This window comes from Lissotriton vulgaris, chromosome 4_1 (genome assembly GCF_964263255.1).
Source record: "Lissotriton vulgaris chromosome 4_1, aLisVul1.2, whole genome shotgun sequence".
Taxonomy (NCBI): Eukaryota; Metazoa; Chordata; class Amphibia; order Caudata; family Salamandridae; genus Lissotriton; species Lissotriton vulgaris.
The window spans coordinates 1,453,091,614-1,453,112,815 of NC_141691.1; the positions used below are offsets into that span (position 1 = coordinate 1,453,091,614).

Here is a 21,202-nt window from a genome sequence, read left to right on the forward strand (position 1 = left end):
CTTCATCCTGACTCCGTATCTGAATCCAGCCACTGCTGGAGAGCGGAGGTTCGACAGTGCCCACAGAGCCACCCGCTGTTCCATTGAGAGGACATTTGGACTACTCATGAGCCATTTCCGCTGCCTACATAAGAGTGGAGGAGCGCAACAGTACAGCCCGAGACATGTTGCAAAATCGTGGTCGCATGTGCCATGCTATACAACATCGCCACCAGGAAAGGCACCCCAGTGGAGGTCACATATTTAGACTCATTAGATGAGGAGGGGCTAGCTCCAAGATGCTGGGCAGCCGGTGGTGTTGGTGCGGCTGCCGGCCGCCAGAGGCAAGATGAGATCACGCAGAACTATTTCTAGGTGAGTAATGATGACACAATGCTTCAGATTGGTGCAAAACTGTGTTTTTATTTCCTTCAGTGCAGGATTGCTTCCGTCACACAGCCTGACGTGCACACTATGTTAGTCCAAATTGCAAGTCTTATTAACAAACATGAGTCAAGATGCAATGGGTTAGCTCACCCATTGCCATGTGCCACTCATGGCTCGTCACCGTCGGCGTGCACAGCTTGTCCCCCCTCACTCAGGGTGCCCACTGCCCAACCCTGAGGCATCGGCTGATCTCCCCTGACGCACACCATGACGTCTGTCCTGTGGGATGGGGGGGGTGATGCTGCTCCTGCTGGATTGCCCATCATCCTCCATTGAGCTGAGTGGTCCTGTGCCACCTATGGCTGCTGTTTGCAGCTGGTCCACAGCATGTGTAACTTGCACCAGGCCCATGGCTACATCCTGGCAGCAGTGTTCCATCTCATGTTGCAAGCTGACACAGCGACATGCCAGCACTGACGTGGCAATGGACAGCTGGTTTACAGCCTTTGTGTAAATTTCCAGGCGGTTGTGGAAGCGCTCTCTCTGCCTGCACCTGGCTGCACAGTCTCGCCGCATCTCTGCGCACATTGCTTCCGGAGCACCAGTCATGGCCATGAAGCCCTCCCTAATTATGGTCATGTTCTTATTGTGCTCTGAAAATTGGCGCTGTATTGATTTCATTGCATTTGCTTGCAGGTGCTGTACCTGGAGCATGTTTCCTTCAAGCCCTGCAAATACTGTGCCTTCGCCTACATCAGCAGTGCTGGTGGGCAGCTGAGCCCTGTGCCTGGATGACATTCCTGAGGTAGGACAGGCAGGGGACTGTGCTGTGTGATGTGAGGCACGCTGGCCCTGGACTTGCTGATCCTCTCCACTTGTGTACATTGGATCTACCTCAAGTCGTGGCAGTGGTGGTACTACGATGCGCCATCTGCTGTCACCGGGATTACTGGGCTTCCTTCCTCCTGCTCATCCTGCCCTGACCGTTCTTCTGTGTGGGATGCATCCTCCCCTCCTACCATAGGTTCCTGTGTTTGCGGTGGTGCTGTGAATGCAAATTCACACATTAATTTGGTGTCCTGCCTCGCATTGGTTATGCAATAAATATTTCAGTTTGGATTTACATGGGCCCTGTCTGTCTGTTTTTTGCCTTTCCTGATACACATATTCTGATTGCACCTTCCTGGGTGTCATTGCTCCACTGTTTGGTGCATGTGACTACAACTCCTTAATGCATTGCTGGGTGTGCTAGTGTGCATGCACTGGAGTTGCATTCATGTTCCGTGCCTGGATCTTTCCTGGGTGTGTAGGTGATGTGGTGATGTATCAGGGGAGTATTAGCATGCTTCTTACCTTGTCTGGTGTCTTGGGGGGTTGGAGATGTCCAGGTCAGCTGCGCCACTGACACTTTCAAGCAGCAGGGTGCCCTCAACCAACTTCTGCAAAGGCGTAGAATCTGTAGCAGTGGACGTCCCACCACCAGTCTTCCTTGCCTCAGCCAGCCTTCTATCATCACTGACATGTCTGCCCAGATTTTCCTTTTGCGTGCCTCTGGCACATGCAGTGATTGTTTGCCAAACAGGAGTTCATGGCTTACCACCATTTTTTGGATGAACACCTCCTGCTCCATTTCACTGAACTTTTGTTTTCTTTTTCTGGCATTCTCCTCCTGCTGCTTCTCCTGTAAGTCCATGTCTCCTTCACTTAGATGCAGTGCACAAGTGGCTCAGCTCTCCTCCCAGCCTCTCACTGAGCTGCTGGCAATCAGGTGCAGCATGGGCAGTCACACTTCCTGGTTGTGATGTCATCAAGCTGCACCTGAATTGCCGATTAGCAGTTTTACAATTCCTTATTTGTGAAGTCGCAATTAAGGATTCACAATTTAGGTATTCGTATTTATATTTTTGAGAATCGCTAAATATTAGCAGACTTTTATTTACATTGGTTTTGCGATTCTCAAATTTCGATTCACAAGAAATCGCACTTTTAGATTTGCTAAATCCGATTTTGATACATATAGCCCCAAATGGCCTGAGTACAAGTTTGTCAAGGAGGCGCACACTAAAAGTGTTATGGATTTTTTAAGCGAGGTCTGGTTTAGGGTAGGGTTTCCAGAAATACTTGTTACAGACAATGGAAAACAGTTCGTCAGTAAAGATTTGAAATCTTTTTTGTCTGTTTCTGGTGTAAGACATGTAAAAAGTTCCTTTTATCATCCTCAAGGGAATGGGCTTGTTGAAAGGATGAATCGAGTGGTTGGGGACTGGTTAAATGGGCCAAAGCCGGCAATCATGATATTGTTAAATCCCTCAACAGCATGACATGGTTTTATTGAACTACCCCACATTCATCCACCAAAGTGTCTCCTTTTGAATTGATGAGAGGAAGAAAGCCTAATGCATCTTTTTGTCCATGGTGGATGTTCAAGTGGGTTAATGCGGAGACAGATGTCTTGAAATTGATGTCTATTGTGAAAGGTAATGTTTCCTCCACTCAAGAAATCAAGAAGTCTGTGCATGTCAACAAAGGTGAAAGTAAATTTGGTCCACCGGTCAAAGTGATTAAGATTGTGGGTAATGCTATTCAAGTCGAAGGGGGTTTGGTGGAACCTAAGCAAAGTTGCCAAAGTTCAATGTTCTGCTCTGTATTTAGCCTCCATGCAGAATTCAAGATAGTTACTCTTCAGTCAAAACAGAATCTGTCCCAGGGAATGCCAGGAGGAGTTCCCATGTCATTGTTAAACCTGCAAGCTATAGAGTTTAATTTTGATATTTCTCTTGTTTAAAAAAAAAATTGCTAGAAGAAGGGATGGTAATGTAGTAATCTGTTTGGTTATTCCTTCAATTAATGGTTTACTCAGTTTTATTATGTCCTTCTATTGTTAGTTGGTAATGGTAATGTCTTAGCTTCTTTTAGAATGTTCTAATGCTCCTTAGTTACATTAGAATGTATATAATTGACTCTTGAGTTGGTGTCTGTTGGAGCTGGCTGGTTCCAAGCTAGCTCCTCTTCCATGTAACGTCATATTAAATCTACTCAAGACAACTCCTGTTTCATTACCACACAGTATAAAACCTTTGTGGTAACTAGATGATTGAGAATGAGAAAGCACTCCATAAAAAAAGTGAAAAACACAAGACAGTTATGCAATAATGGTAGAAGGGTTCATGCTTGCGTGACCAACTGGCATGGGTGCAAATTCAGGACCGTGATTGTTAGAATTCAGGACAAAGGGTCAAAATTCAGGACAAAAATCCAGGACAGGAAGTCAAAATTTCGGACAAACCCTCCGAAAAATGGTACGTTTTACAGACACATCAGAGGAGGTCGCGCAATAGTATATAAGCCCATCCATATCCAAACATATGCAACGATTTGCAAACCTATCCATCATGTATCCTTCCAGCCATTATTTAACTCATCCATCCCTCCATCCACCCTTTCACACATCCATCCATTATCCATCCACCCTTTCTCCCTATCCATCAATCAATCAATCAATCATGTGTTTGTTAAGCGCAACTACTCACCCATAAGGGTCTAAAGGGGCTGGGGTGGTGGGGTTTGCAGGTTCCAGTCCATCAAGGAGGAGGTTTGTCGAAGAGCCAGGTTTTGAGGTTTCTTGCAAAGATGGGGAGCGATGTTGTCTGTCTGTTGTGCTAGTTTTTGGCACTGCCTCAGATTTACAGAACCTTGTAAATTTGGGGCAGTATCAAAAATCTAAGGGGGTCATTAGGAAGGTGGGAAGTCTGCCACCGCTGGGCCGGCGGTCCTCGGGGGTGAGGACCGCCGGCCCGGCGGTGGCAGACTTCCCACCATCACCCTGAATATTCCCACCGCCAAATTAAGATGGCGGTGGGAAGGGGCAAGGTACCTCGGCGGACGGAAAGACCAGGTACAATGGGACTATGGTGGTGGTGCCATGCAGGCACCACCGTGGGTATTAGGATTCCTGTCTTTTTTGGTGGCATTGCCGCTGAAAAAAGACAGGGGGTGAATGCCTTTGGGGGCACCTTGCGGGCCCCCGGGGATAGGGTGCTGCACATGAGGGGTACCTATGGTACCCCTCTACATATGCACGTACAAGGTGACAGGCACCGCGCGGTATATGAGATACATGTTTTTTAACATTGTGGCGGGTGCTGGCACCCGCCGCAATGTTAAAATGAAGGATGCACCTGCCAGCGTGGCGGGCACATCCTAATCCGTTTGGCGGGACCGCCGCACCTATGGCGGGCGGTCCCTATTGCAGCTGCGATGGCGGGCGGACTTTGTCCACCCACCATCGTAATCATAGTGTGTTGCGGTGGAACGCCCACAGCACCATCCATTGCATGCCTTTTTCAAGTTGAAAACTGTGTGAAAGGGTACCATATTTACAAAGGTAAAGAATCAGAATATCGAGTTGGAAATGTCGACTTGCACTAATATCGAGTGCAAAATATCGAGATACATAAATATTGACTGCAAGAATATCATGGTCAAGAATATTGAGTTTAAGGTAAGAAATATTGTTTTCTAAAATATTGAAGTCATTAATATCGTTTGCAAAAATATAGTTGTAAAAAATATTGTTTTTTTAGTTAGTGTTATGTATTTTCAAATGTATTTTAAATGTATGTGGTCTATTTTTTGTCTAAGTTTTGCATTTGTTGTTTAGTATAGGTGTTACATTTTTAGAAGTGATCAATTTTATTTTAATTAAGTTTTGCGTTTTAGTTCTGTAGCGGGTTGTGGGTTTATAGGGGAATAGGATGGGAAGTAATTTGATTATAATACATTTTATATTAATTTGTATTTATTAGTATTTATTTATGTTTGATTTTATAGGGTAATTGTGGGAATTAATTTATTATTAATTGATTAAAAATTGGCTGTCAATTTTTATTGATTAGTTAATTGGTAGTTATGTTAATTCTGTCATTTCTTTAGGCGCGGGTTGTGGGTTAATAGGGGAATAGGGTGGAAAGTAATTTAATTATAATTAATTTATTAATATTTTTATTAATAACAATTTATTTATTTTATATTTTATATTGTTAATTGTGGAAATTAATTAATTATTAATTATTTATTATTTGGTCAATTATTATTATTAATTGGTAATTATGTTAATTGTGTCATTATTTTAGGAGTAGGTTTTGGGTTGATAGGGCAGTAGGGTGGGAAGTAATTTAATTATAATGAATGTATTAATATGTTTTATTAATTACTATTTCTTTATTTAATATTTTATATTGTTAATTGAGAAAAATAATGTATTCAATATTTATTAATTAGTTGTTATGTTAATTGTGTTATTTTTTTAGGAGCGGGTTGTGGCTCATAGGGTAGTAGGGTGGGAAGTAATTTAATTTTAAAACATTTATTAATATTTTTGATATAACATTTAATACATTTTATCTTATAGTGTTAATTGTGTGATTTAATTTATTAATAATTATTTACATTTTGCTTGTTAACTGTTAATAATCAGTTAATTCATTGTTAAATAATTATGTTAATTGTGTCATGTTTTACGAAATTGGGGGTGGCATTTGTAGGGGAATATGGTGGGAGGTAGTTTATTTATAATTAATTAATTAATTGTTAATTAATGTTAATTAGTTAATTCAAATTTAAATATGCCAATTGTCTAATAATTTTGATGTGTGAGTTGTGGGATTTGTAGTGGTAAATCGTGGGAAGTAATATTTTTAAAATTAATGATTAGTTAATTGATATTAATTTATTAATGTAAAATTAGGTATGGAAATTGTGTAAATATTTGTAGGTGTGTGTGTTGGTGTTTATTGGGGTAAAGGGTCGGAAAGTAATTTAGTTTAAATTAATTAATCATTTCTTGATCATTATTATTCATTTATTAATTGATAAATATTTTTGGTAATTGTTTATTTCTTATTTTTTGGGGGATTTAGGTTCAATAGCTGTAATGTTTGGTTAGTACATTAATGTTTACATTTTTAAATGTGTTTTTTTTTAATTATTAATATTGGTTTAATTGATAATTAATTGTGTTAATTATATAGATACACTTTTTTGTTTAATTTAGATGTGTCGTAAATTGTGTGGTGTTATAGGGTAGGAAAAAAATATTACATTTATGTAATTTTTATTGTTTTGATTAAAATGAATTTCTATAACAAAAAATGTCTATGTTTGTAGATTTATTGTTAAATTAAAAATAAAATTGTCAGTTTTAGATTTTTGATACATTATATTTTTCTGTTTTCTTAATTGTTATATTTTAATGTTTTGTTTTTGTTCTTTTAATTATATTTTGTATTGTAGTTGATATTTAGTTTGTTTTTAACTTTGAATTTTGTTCTGTGGAAACAGTAATTTTTACCCCTCCACTATCCAACATTTTCCCTACTGTTGCATTCCTAGGATTGGGAATAGTAATGTATACCCCTATGCAATCCAACACTTTCCCTACTGTTGCACTTTCTGGAGTGGGAATAGTCATTTTCACCCCTCCGCTATCCAACACTTTCCCTACTGTTGCATTTGCAGGAGTGGGAATAGTAATTTATACCCCTACGCAATCCAACACTTTCCCTACTGTTGCACTTGCTGAAGTGGGAATAGCAATTTTTACCCCTCCACTATCCAACACTTTCCCTACTGTTACACTTGCAGGAGTGGGAATAGTAATTGTCTGCCTTCCGCTAGCCAACACTTTCCTTATTGTTGCACTCATTGGAGTGGGAATAGTAAATGAATACCGTTCCCTATCCAACACTTTCCCTACTGTTGTACTCATTGGGGTGGTAATAGTAATTTGTACCCCTCCGCTATCCAACACTTTCCCTACTGTTGCTCTTCCTGGAGTGGGAATAGTAATTTTATCCCCTCCGCTATCCAACACTTTCCCTACTGTTGCACTCATTGGAGTGGGAATAGTTAATTATTCCCCTCCACTATCCAACACTTTCTCTACTGTTGCACTCGCTGGAGTGGGAATAGTACATTAATTCCCTTATCTATCCATCACTTTCCCTACTGTTGCACTCACTGGAGTGGGAAAAGTAATTTTTACCCCTATACTATCCAACACTTTCCCTAATGTTGCACTTGCTGGAGTGGGAATAGTAAATTATTTTTCCTCCGCTATCCAACACTTTCCCTACTGTTGCACTCGCTAGAGTGGGAATAGTACTTTTTTACCCTACGCTATCCAATACTTTCCCTACTGTTGCACTAAATGTAGTAGTAATAATATTTTAAAATATTTTATATTTATAATTAAAGTGTTTATGTTACAGGTGTATCTATATATATTTATCTTTATTTTTTAATATATTTCTAACATTTTGGGGTCCATTAGGATGGCATGCTATCGTGAAATGGGACCGCTCGCTATAAGGGAGGAGGTCCCGTGGGGCCTTTAGGATGCACCCGCCACAGTGGCGGGACCTTCTTGCATTCCTGACAATGTGGCGGGCGGTGCACTCAGCACCACCCGCCACAATGCCAGGAAGTCATGTTGTGCACTTCCATGCACAACATGGCAGGCACTGCGCGGTGTCTGCCATGTTGTGCATGGAACTGCAGGAGGGTACCATAGGTACCCACCATGTGCACCCCCACATCCCTGGTGTTCCTGGGGCCCTCAATGGCCCAGCAGGCAGACTCTGCATGCCTTTCTGTGGTGGCAATGCCGCCACGGAAAGGCATGTCCCAGTAAACATCTTAATATGGCTGCGGTGTCTAACAGACACGCCACCATATTAAACCGTTTTCCGTCCGGTTAAATTGTCGACCAGGCGGAAAAGCGGCGGACGGTCTTTCCGTCCGACGCGGACCCCCCAGCCATTGTAATATGGCGGGGGGTCTTTGCTGAGAGGATGGTGGGGGGATCGCCCCCGCCGGGCCGGTGGTGGCTACCGCTTGCCCGGCGGGGGCGATCCGCCCACCATCCTAATTGGGCCCTTTATAATTAATTAACATTATTCTTTATTAATTATTTTATGGAAATATTATATATATTACATTTTAGAAATGTATGTTTAATATATTTTTAAAGTACATTTATTACTTATAATTGTTAAAATTTACAAATAAATCGAAATATTTTGTTCAGTTAAATGTATTATTAATTTATTTTACATTATGTTTTATACATATTAAAAAAAAACAATATGTTGTACTTTAATGTTTTTAACAATGATATTTTAATTTCGATACTTTTGTACTTAGCATTAGGACGATAGAGGTCAATACTTTTGACAACAATATTTGTGCCCTGATATTTCTGTAGGTCGATATTAGTGTTGTCGATATTCTGTCAGTGATCCGTTTACAAAGCGGCATTAAGCCACGAAAAGTGGCTTAATGAAGCTTTGGAAATATGGTGCAGGCATTGCGTCACCGGAACACCAGAAAAAGTAATGCTCTGGTGGCAAAATCCCCTTGTGAATATGCTGCTAAGTCACATTTATGAGCGGTATTGTTTAAATGTTGTCTACAAGTAAATCTTATCATTTGCTTGTCAGAAAATCGTTGAAATTTAGTTGCAGTCATGTCTGTCTCTAATGTGCAAAAGTATAATTTCTATAGCTTACTTAACCGAGGAGATGTATTTGAAACGGGTTGAAGGTTAAAATTATTTGCAAGTAGGTGTTTTGGAAATTAGCAGTCGGATTGGTTTGCTGTGTAAGTAACATTTTAGTACCATCTTTTTACTTTATGTCATGACATTAATCTTTGTGTTTTCTTTGTCTAGAACCTTATAAATAAGCTGAAAATGTTATGTTATGAGGAAGAAGTGCTGCTTGTTATTTAGAGACAGCTAGTCACTAGACATTTTAGGTTTAGACATTTAGGCATTTTAGTCTTTAAAAATTTTTACATTTTGCAGTTTGTATTGCACATGTTTAGAAGATTTCTTTTATTGCATAGAGTCACAGCTCTTTTTTTTTGTTCTAGACATTTTGCTTGATTTCTTTCTCATTCACATAGGTGGTCCTTTTCAGGAGCGGCTGGTGCAGGTAAGCGCAGTGTTTGGGGGGAGTTGACAGACGACGACGAGGGAAAATAGCATTAAAAACAAGAAACCCACTTACCTTGTGCTTGCCGCATAACCAAGTTGGCATTGGGCGAAGGCAAGGTAAGTGGTTTTCTTTTTTTATGTTATTTTCCCTCATCGTCGTCTGCTGACTCCCCCCAAACCCACTCCCGACTCACCAAGCTTACCCGCACCGTCTGCTCCTGGTCCTTTTGTACACCAGCGTGACAGCAGTGTTGTGATTGGTCTGAGCGCTGTAGTTCGGTGCTCAGACAGGGAGTGAGAGCCTGGGCATGCTCTCCACCAAAGCTGTGCATTACAGTGCAGTGGAGAACATGCTAAGTATGCACTAATGTTTGGTCAGCGCAAGACGGCTGACCAAACCATCATGCATACTTAAGTGCCCCAACCACTCCTCCCCCTGCTGGCTGTGACAACAGCCTAGCCCCGTGAAACTGCCTAGGAAAAATAAAATGATAAGAACATTGTGCTATTATAATTTTATTTGTCCTTTTTCCACTTCTCAAAGAGCAGTGGGCGGCTCTCCTACGCCTCAGCGGAGGAGCTACGGCTGAATTTAAATATAGCAGGATTCCTGCACAAAAACAATCCTAAATGCAACACAGGCACCCTTGCACCATGGTGCAAGAGTGCCTGCAAAGGCACTAGGAAGCGAAAACAGGGCCAGGGCAGGGAGAAAGGCAGGAATGCACTGTATTCCTTTAAATGTGGCACATTCTTTCCCTTTCACTGTCACTCAGCACTGCACAACAAGGTGACTTTCTAAGCTGCAATTTGTGACTTTGTTATTAATATGCCCTTGAGTTTGTGGATACTCCCCTTTCCGCAAATTGACCCCCCTTCATGTAAGTGGATTGGAGAGTCAACATCGACTATTCTCGGCTACCTCAAGAAATGGGATGTTTACAGAGATGTGGCTTCAGCTTTGTAAGGAGAACTCTTTGATTACCTTTTTTCTAGACAGAACGGCCAGGGACTAGATTATCCCGGCAGAACACTCTAGAAACTGAGTACTCAGAAGAAAACTGTGTCTTCACACTCTCCACACATGATTTCTCTATCATAAGCCTGGTTCAATTTCTTGTTCTTTAAACTATTATGGAATGGTTAATGGACACCCCTTAAATTGCACAGGTCAGGCCATTTCCTCTACTCAGACTGCTGGAGATGTGGTAATTCAGCTTGCAATGTATTACTTATACTCAGGGAATGCCCAAACGTGTCTGGTTATTGGTATTACATACACAACAATTTGGCCTCAAGATAACCCCCACACCACAATTAGCTGTTCTCCATGTAATGACTGATTTTGTCCGTATTTCCAACCATAGAAACAGTAGATGGCAACAGGTCTATCTGTGGCCAAGATTTGTATCAAGCAACATTGGGGGAAACCTACAGCTCCCGACCTAGGTGAATGGGTGACTGGACTTAGGAATATCACCTCCTGTGAATGTGTGATATAAAAATTCAAGATCAATTGGTTGTATTCTCCAAAATATGTGAATTCTTTTAACATCGCCAGCCGTGATCAGGGTATTGCTTGAAGACCCAATTGCCTATTGGGCGACTCGTTATTTTTATTTGATAGAGGCAGTCAACCCTGACATTGCTCTTCTGTAAAGCTGTGTGTACATGCTATCCTTAGAAGGACATTACTTAGAAGGAGAAGCCATTCCCCCAAACCTGTAAAACTACCTCTAGCAAGGGCAAGTGCAGAGTTAGTCAGGTGGGGCTACCACCATCAAGACAATGTTAGGAGGGATCCAATGAAGATGGTTCCCATTTCCCTATCTCACAGCACTGGAGCGTTGTCCCTGACTGCACTCTTTTTCTGTGCGACCTGCATAGAAAGGGACAGTGCACCTAAATATGTAAAAGTAAATGTCCTTTCTCCAGTGCAGGCATTATTCTGACAGTCAACGGTTAGCCTGGGGAGAGTGCATACTTGAAAGATACAGCCACCATTTGAAATTTGGGGCTTCAACATGGTCTTTCACTGCCAGCAGACCTAGCTCAATTTTCAAGAGACGTCAGTGCGTGGCTTCACACACCTTCACTGGATATCTGTGGGTTCCTTGGACCCACCACCCTCATCCTAATGGTTATCCGCAGGAGTCAATCTAGCTGTGGACTACTTGTGGCGCGACAATGAATGCACCTACAGACATTTGCTGACTGCTGAGCGTGAGCCCTGCCCGTGTGAGGTCCTTTCTGCTGGGGCTGCTTTTTCCACTGCCACACCTCGCGGAACCCGCTTCGCGGGTCCCGCTTCGCTCGTGGGCTTGGGCGCATCGTTGCTGCTTACTTGCTGTGACTGGGAACTCTTGGAACCGCGGAGAGCAGGGCTGCGAGCGCCAGGTGAGGGTCAGGGACTCCATTGCCCAGGAGTCCCTGCGCTGACATCATCTTCTGCACCTGGACGCTCTCCCTGCTTGCCCCGCCCCCTGAGCACTGCTGAAAAGTGCCTGCTTGCTCCCTGTTTGGTGGGAGACATTTGCTGACTGCTGAGCGTGAGCCCTGCCCGTGCGAGCTCCTTTCTGCTGAGGCTGCTTTTTCCACTGCCACACCTCGCGGAACCCGCTTCGCGGGTCCCGCTTCGCCCGTGGGCTTGGGCGCATCGTTGCTGCTTACTTGCTGTGACTGGGAACTCTTGGAACCGCGGAGAGCAGGGCTGCGAGCGCCAGGTGAGGATCAGGGACTCCATTGCCCAGGAGTCCCTGCGCTGACATCATCTGCACCTGGACGCTCTCCCTGCTTGCCCCGCCCCCTGAACACCTCCTTCCTTCATTAGGAGTAGCTTTACCCGCTGCGCGGGAGGGCGCCGGTAGAAGCCCGGGACAAGGGCGGGACCGTCTTAGGCCGTCATAGGCCGGAGTAGGCCGGGCTGGGCCTACCCTCTTGTGTTGGCAATTTGAACCCTGGTCCAATTTGCTGTTATAGCCCCTCACTGACTATTATCGACCATCTACTGACATGCCGTCCCCGGCAAGGGAGGTCACCCCCATGAAGCAGGGAGGAGTTAAAAACAGGACCTTAGAGAACTATTTTCCCCGGGCTGTGGGGGATGGGGACAAGGAGAGTAACTTAACCCGGCTAAGGGCAGAGCGAAGACGCTCAATAGATAATCTGAAAAACAGACCCCTTGGAGAATACCCCACCACGCCTAGGGAGGAGTTGACCCCAATAGATGATGTCCCACTCCTGTTGAGGGATTGTACGAACACCCCACCAGTTCCACCTATGAGTCTAACCCCAGCCATCAGCCCAAGCCCTAGTAGGGTGACCATTGATCTAGTCTCTCAACCTCCTCCAGCCCCGAAAGCTAGGAAAGCTAATCCTAAGCCAGCCACCGCACAAGGAGTACATGGGCCCCCCCTAACAAACGCAGGAGGAAGTCGAAGGGAGCCCAGGGGAAAAACAAACCCAAAATCCCTCACTCCGACTTTGGGACGTCCTCAAAACCTCCCACATCGACGGTGAGACTATTGGACGAACCACACCCTGAACCTACTGTTCAAGATGGCTTGGCCCCCGTTCTGACAAAAGACACAGGAATTAATATTGCCAATGTCCCCCTTACTGTTGCCCCGCTTGGTAACTTGGAATTCCTGCTCAGGTCGCTATTACTACCAATCAGTGAGAGTATTAAAAAGGTCGAGATTAGACTTACCATTCTGGAGGCTACATTAAGTAGCATGAAAATCCCGGCTGGTCACCAGGGAAAGCAATCGGAGCCTATTCCCACCCCACTGGTCCCCCATCAGTCCTTAAATAGCGTAACGAGTCCAGCCCCCTTACAGGCTGCGAATGTTGTGGCCCCCCCACAACCCTTGAGGACTAAGCCTGTACCTACTAAGTCCCTCAATTCTAATAGGCCCATTCCCTCTGTAGACCCTGTCCCCCTGACACAGCCCGTAGACAGCACCACATTGACTCCTCTAATGAAGCTTCCCCCTAGACCACGCAGGCCTAATTTACCCCCTGAGACAAATGATTTCACTGTAGTTATGGCGGGCGTCCCTCCACTTGAAGTATGTGAAACCGAGGATTTTTGTTCCCTAAAAAGTAGGGTAATCAAGTGGCTAAACATAAACAGACCCCTCCCGGTACACCTAAATAACGAAATTATAATGGTAAGAAGAGTGCCATGGGTGGGGAGAACATACAAATCCATAATAGGGGATTGCATATTGGTGAGCTTCAGGGACGCTGGCACCGTCTCTTACATATGCCAAGGAAAGAATAGATCTAGGGAATCCACCATTCAAACCCTTCGCGTGTCTTTCTTTTTTCCCCTTATCCCTGCTCCTGTGCCACCGCCCCAAAATTATGATAACTGGGAGAGGGTTGGTCGAAGGGGGAGACATCATGAATTTAACCCCAGGCCATTATTTGGCCGACCAGAGCCACCATTTCACACCTTCAACCGGTTTAACTGTTTGAATGGCCTTGAGGGGGTGGATTGACAAACGGATAACGCCCCCCTGGGAGACGGGGAAGAGGGTGCTCTGACAGAGGAGATGGAGGAGCAAAGTTGCCTGGCTCAGCAAACTCCACCGAGTGGTGTTGGGAAGTCTGTGCATGCTGGACCTAGGGTTATAGATATAGAATGTATAGGAGGGGGACATGGGCTGGACACGCAAGGGTTAGAGCGGGAGACACAAACGAGGTCTCAGGGGGGTTTAGAGCAGAGTGGTGAGGTACTGAGATTGATCTCTTGGAATACAGCAGGCTTGGCAGGCAAATTTAATAACAAAGAGTGGCTTGATTACATTAGAAAATTTCATGTAATCTGTGTGCAGGAGACATGGGCCCCGGTGAATAACTATCACTTACAGGGGTACAAGTGTTTCTTTGTACCCGCGCGAAAAACCAGATCAGGGAGAGCCATGGGTGGATTATCCATTTACGTAGATTTAGACCTTCCGGGTAGTTCGTCCTCCCCAGATTGGAACTCATATGGGATTCAGGCAGTCTGGTTCCTCGGGAAGGGGTTGAGATTTACTGTTTTCAACATCTATAACAACGAGATAGCGGGCAACCATACCCCACTAGTAGCTGAACTGGATTATAGGCTGGGTCAAGAAACAACATTCCAGAAAAAGGGGCAGTCATATGCGCTGCTACTCACGGGAGACTTTAATTGCCACCTTTGTCCGGCACTGGTCCAGACAAACACAGACTGGTCCCAATGCCCTATGGAGAAGGGGCCGCATTTTTCTCATACACCCACTGGGTTGGCTCTCAGTATGCTTCGGCTTAAGTATGATCTTGAGCATACCATTAACATGATAGGCACACAGAAGGATGGCACACTCCCACCCACATTCAAGGGCAGGGGATGCTCATCAGTCATAGACTATATTCTGGCCTCGAGATCCCTGCTAAATAAGATAATTAGCGTAGGGATAGAATGGAGCAGTTTCAGCGACCATAACCCTCTTGTTTTGGAGCTGATGTATAGGGCAGGTTCTAGAATCAGAGTCCACCTCACAATCACGGAGAGAGTAACAGACCAAGGCAGGAGATTAAAATGGTCCAAAATAGATGGGGAAAAGTTTTATAAAGCCCTGGTGGACACGGGCAAATCGGCCATTAATGATTGTTTAGACATAGAAGTCCACGGATCAAGGTTACTGGAAGCATTCAACCAGATTGCTAACCTGATCGATGGCCTACTCAAAACTAGTGCGCCCACACGGAACCATGATAATCCCCGGTGGTTTGACAAAGATTGTTCCAAAGCACTGAGGGAGTTGAAAAGTTGCCTCAAATTTAAACCAAGGGACCCTCAAAAAATTAAGGAGTGCAGGGAAAAATATAAAAAAGAGACCAAGAGGAGGAAACTTGCTTTGCAGGCAGAAGCATGGGCAGAACTAAGAGAAGCAGGGGAAAGAAAGGATCTAGCGGGTTTCTGGAGAATTATTAATAAACCGACCTTCCAGGAAAATGATTCCCCGGAGATAGGGGCTAACCTCCTCCCAGAGCAGTGGGTCACCCATTATAGGGGTCTATATAACCATGAGCCTGGTACCCCTGTAGAGTTACCGGTAACCACAATTCAGGCTTCACCTGTTGTATTTACCATTAAGGAGATTACTGCTGGGATAGAGGATCTGACTAAAAACAAAGCCCCGGGCCCTGACCGAATTCCCCGACCTGTTTCTGAGCAGTATAGAACTATGGGCCCCTTTAATGACCAGGGTTATAAATACTGCAATCACCTGCGGCCTGCCACTGTCTTGGTCCAAAGCGATCATTGTGCCGATTTTTAAGAAGGGCAATAGGGACGACCCTAAGTGCTATCGTCCTATCTCCCTGATTGACGAATCGGCTAAACTCTTGGGTAGGGCGATCCTCAACAGACTGCCCGAGTGGATCGAAGAAAATAAAACCTTCTCGGACACTCAATACGGTTTCAGGACAGGGAGGTCCACTAGTGATCAATGCCTGAACCTGTATATGCTGACTGCCAAATATACTCTGGCCAGCGATGAATCGATCTATATGGGATTCATGGATTTGGCAGCAGCATTCGATCACGTTAACAGGGAGAAACTGTGGGACATGATGTCAAGTATGGGGATCGAGAGTGGTTTAATCAATATACTAAGGGGATTGCACAGTGACACCACGGCCAAGGTCCGATTCAACAGGGAGGGAGGATTGTCCGACTCTTTTCCCTGTATGAGTGGAGTCCGACAAGGCTGCATTCTCGCCCCTTTTTTGTTTTCCCTTTACATTAATAATTTGGAGCAGTTTCTGTTGGATTTAAAGGTAGACTCCCCAAGAGTGGGGTTGCGTCATATTCCTGTTCTGCTTTACGCAGATGACGCGGTCCTGATCGCACGTACACCCCGGAGCTTACAAATCCTGATTGATGGATTTGTTAAGTTCATGGGTGCCTTAGATCTCTCTGTTAACCTGGGTAAATCGTATGTGCTCCTGGCTGGTAAAAGAACTTCTTCTAAATTTACTTATACAATAGGCAACCACATTTTAGAAGAGGTCAAAACGTTTTCTTATCTGGGAGTAACTTTTGATGGTGCCTTACAGTTTAATTCCCTGGTGGAGGAGCGTTGTAGTAAAATGATTGCCTCCAACGGGCCAATAGCTAGCTACGGCAGGAGGCTAGGCAGATGGAGCCCAGAACAGGTGATGAACTTGTACAACTCCATATCATGCTCCAAAGTAATTTATGGGGCAGAAGTATGGGGCTTTGTGAACCCCACAAGAACCCAACAGGAAGAAAATAAATATTTGAAATCCATCCTGAGGGCACCACCTAGTACCGCTGGAATTGTAGCACACAGGGAATTAGGAAGGCCATACTTGGATGACCTGGTAAAACTTAGGCCAATTGTGGCCTGGCTAAAAATCTGGGTTAATCCTGATGCGTCTCTCAGCAGAGAAATTTTATTGGACTGTTTAGAGAGGGCCAAATGTATGCGCATTCCCTGGCTCAAATACGTAAAGAATACCCTAGAGGAACTAGGCTTTGGGAACCTCTTCACTAACCCTGCAACAATTTTAGCCCAGCATAAGAAGCACGTAGGGGAAATTTTCCTAGAGCGGAAAAGCCAATGCAGAGCTGAGGCTGAAGGGGTTAAAAAGACAGTGAGGGCCCATAACCTGGTGAAGAGCGTGGAGGGTATGGAGCCTTATCTGTACCTTATGCACAACGCACAGGATAGATTCCTGATGTGCCGTTTCAGATTGAATTTACTCCCTTTTATGTTGGCTTCACCAGCAGGTTTCACTACATCAATCGAGCAGAAGGGACCCTGCGGCTGCGACAACAGGTCTCCGCAGGATTCCCTTCACTTTGTTTTGCTCTGTCCCTTTTTTACTATGCCCAGGCGCAGATTTCTTGTAAATGTTTTAAAAAAAGCCAAACAGGAACATGCCAGGGAGGCATTAGTCTTTTTACAAAAAGCTTCGGACCCCCTAACTTTGTGTTGTATAATGAATTTTATTAAGGTAGCGGCCCGTCTAAGGCTAACCAGGGGAGATGAATGACATGTCTTGGATTTTACATTTTAAAATTGTTGGACTTTCCTGCCGGTATTTCTATATTTTATTAATACTTTGTACAAGGATCTTGAATAATGTTTAATGACTTTTTATCTATGTATATATATGTGTGCTTTTATGGTGTTTTTTAATCACGAATAAAGATTCTTTGAATTGAATTGAATTGAATGCACCTACAGGTGGCCCATTTACCCCTGCACCAAAATGTGTAACATGATGTGGCTGCATGGACATTTCCTCATTTTCATGGGGCCATGTGCCCAAAGAAATTAGAGTATACCCCCTTGGGGTTGAGCAGGTGCAAAATATATGCTGGAAGATCCATTTTACAGGAAGGCCGCATAGGTATATATGACCTCTTCTATAATCCCAAAGTGAGCCAGCAGGGCACAGAAAAATTAGATTTAAGCACCAGTTGTGCCACCAGGCCAGATAAATAATACATCCTTTAACATGTTGTCCAAGAGGTCCTGCATGAACACAAACTGTTGCCAGAAAAAACAAACAAAAAGCTGAGAGACATTAGGGCAAGGGAAAACGGCTTGATGGACCTGATTATTCGTCCCCACAACCTATATATTTTCTGTCAATTAATGAAAAATGTGCTATAGAATATGCAGTTTGATCCCATGTTTAAACAATGTCTGAAAGAGCCATCACCTAAACTACACGCTTGGTAAATCAGACACTGTTCACAAGTGCTAGGACTTTGGTGACAGGATGCAGCTGGCTTCAGGCTAAAGGGGAGATGGAGATGGGGATGGGGTGGGAGAGTGCCCGGGTCAGCATTTCTAATGGTATGGTAGTGGTCAGGAACAGTAGCCTCATAGGAATAGCAGGCCTAGAGCCTTTAGTTTCCAAGCCAGCAAGGCCAGGATAAAACATTAATCATTATATCGATATGACCCTGGTGACGTCCACCTTTTGAATACCCAACTGGGGCACGTGAAAATAGATGAACACTTCTTCAAATAATGAATCTGTGAAAATGGGAATGTATTTGTTGGAAATGTTACTCGAATTAAGGGGGCCCACAGGGGAAAAAGGATGTTGCAATAATGTGTACAAAAATATAACTTTTCTCATTTGTGCCTGCCACAGTTACAGAACAGGGATGCTAAGGAGGCCTTTGTGCAAATGTTCCGTGGATTCTGACTGGGGGCATGAGGGACCCCACACTGGGCTTGAATAAGAAGGCACATATTTTTCAGCATGCACCAGTTCCAAATTAGGTAATCTCTTTAGGCAAGGTCCATATTTGTGTGGGTTACTCATTTGCTCTTTGTGTACTTAGTAAATAATTCGAATCAGCAGGTCTTGCGGGAATTGCAAACTGGTAAACACCCGCATGTGAGAGGAAGGGGGTATAAATTCACCTTTAAGCCCGAAAACGGCATGCCAGAATTCCCAACCTCCGTCACAATGGCACCTCTTTCCATACTTCTTGGCTTGGCTGCCCTGGTATTGGCTGAAACAGCACCTGCGGTAGGTTGTTTTTTTTAGATTTGTGTTTTATCAGATTTTCTTAAGACCGAGCCACTCGTTACTTGGGGCACTTAGCTAAAAATGCAGGGGAATCATCTTACAGTGATTTGCATTGTGGGCCTGATTCACAAAGGTAAACCTCCTCTTTAGGTTATGTTTACGATTTTTTTTGCAATTCACAAAGCTAATTTTTGCATAGTGGGGCAGATTTACAAGCCCCTTGCGCTGCCAGTATGTCAATTTTTCTGACGCAATGGCAGCGCATTTCTCTGCCCCATATTTACAAGGACAGGAAAAGCCACCCTGTGTGGCTTTTCCTCTCCTTGTAAATATGGCTCCTTTACACGCAGCACTTTGCATGAAAAGGGGGGCATTCCTTGGGTGTTGCTGTGGGTGTTCCCATACAACACCCATGGAACCAAACCAGGTGTGCAACACCCATTGGGCTCACGGGGCTTCAGCCCCCCCCCCCCGTTGTGTGTGTCAGCCCTGGCTGACACAGCTTTGTGGACTGGTGAGCATCTAATTGCAGCCGCACCTGAGTACTTAACAGGTCTTTAAAAGACCGTTTACTTGAAAATGAGACTTTTGTTGTGTGATCATCCCTTCTTACAGCCACTCTGTCTATGATTAGAAGAATTAGCCCCCCCCAAAATATTTTTCAGCCCCTCCAAAATTCAGTTATAGTTGCCCGCCTGAACCAGACACATTTCCAGATCACGATAAATCGTAAACCTGGAAATGTGTCAGTTTGCTACACCACCCTGGGGGTGATGAAGCCAGGCGCAACGAGGAGAAATGCTTTAATTTCTCCTCCTTTTTTCCTCTTTCAATGCGTGCTGCATTCTACAGCAAGCATTAAAAGAGAAAAATGCCTATAGTGATTGTTTTTGTGCATGAAGGTGCCCCTTCCTACGCAAAAACAATCTCCCCATGGTGCAGGCATCCTTGCACCACTGTGCAAGGGTGCCTTGCCGGCACATGGCAGCTGTTTGAGCACCAGCGCATGGGAGAGCACAGGAATGCAACATATCGTTGTAAATATATCACATCCCTGTGCTCTGAAAATGCTGCAGCATGGCGCAGCCAAAGGGCTTGCGGTGCCGCGCTGCAGCACTTACTTGTATATCTGCCCCAGTATCTTTACGATTGCCTATCTTTTTATGTGAGGAGTCTCGGCCATGCGTGTAGGACTCTGGAGTAGGAAAGATACTACCCGTAAAATTGCTTTGTGAATTGCAAAATATCTTAAACTTACACAAAAGTCTATTTTGACATTTGTGAATCAGACCGACTGTGTATTACTGCCGCCTTCGACCATGCCTGGGTAGTGGTAAGAATGCTGCGTTGCTTGCACATATATCCAAGGTGCTGCACATAAAAGGGTTTCTCTTCGCTTCTGGTTGGCAGCTGGCCCTGGGACTCAGGTTATTGACTTTGGACGTGGGAGTGGCTCTTGCTGTACCTTCTAATGGTGACCATCGAGACCTTGAGGTTTTGGTTAAAGTAAAGCAGTGACTTGCCGTCTGATTGCCGATACTTTTTGGAACAGTGTAGAATTGTTGTCCAGAAGATTGGATGGTTCAAAGCTAGCATTCGGAAGCCACAAAACAAAACACTCTCTCACGAGAGTTACGCCGGTTGGAAAATTGAACCCTGTTGTTGCAATATTGCATTATGTCACGGGACTTCTGTCCTAAAGCCATGGTCATCTGAGACTACATCCTCGTGAGCATCACAAAAATGTAATGCACACAACTTACCTCGGATCCTAGGGGATCATGTGACTATCGTTTCAGTTTAGTTATTGGGATGTCTGATTCTGACTTAAAATGTTGGTGCTTACTGCAGAAAGCACACAAAAAGCATGGTCTGTCCTGCCTCTGATCTGTGGTCACTGAATATAGAACTTTTGCAACCACGATTTGGGACTGCGTCCCTAAAAGTAGTAGTAACCTTTTTGCATATGAATGTGGTATGTATGCAGATGCATAGGGTGCAATATTGTATTTGCTATTACACTTGAGAGAGGGAAAGTGGTGAAGCCTCGAATGGGTCATGATGCCCCGCTTCTGCCTCAACAATGGTAATAACTAGTCTAATAAACTTCATGCTTTTATGCCACACCGTCTTTTTTCCCCTGTGCAATACTTATTAACAAATGGGTGCATAGCTTTACCCAGATCACAAAGGGTTAAATCAATGCAGTGTGATAAAATTCCCAAAACTAAGCTGTGTGTGAATAGCCTAGGTTGTTTTCATCAGTGGGAGGATTCTACAGGG

General features: G+C 44.2%; 1 protein-coding gene across 1 annotated transcript in view; it reads left to right on the forward strand.

Annotated features, from left to right (window-relative positions):
* The first annotated feature begins 18,764 nt into the window (after positions 1 to 18,764).
* Positions 18,765 to 21,202, forward strand: part of LOC147724097 (transthyretin-like) — a 52,866-nt gene continuing 50,428 nt past the window's right edge. The window contains exon 1 of the mRNA XM_086965678.1: positions 18,765 to 18,919. Coding sequence (XP_086821804.1) covers positions 18,830 to 18,919 — 90 coding nt within the window. The 5' untranslated portion in view covers positions 18,765 to 18,829. The remainder of the gene's footprint in view (positions 18,920 to 21,202) is intronic.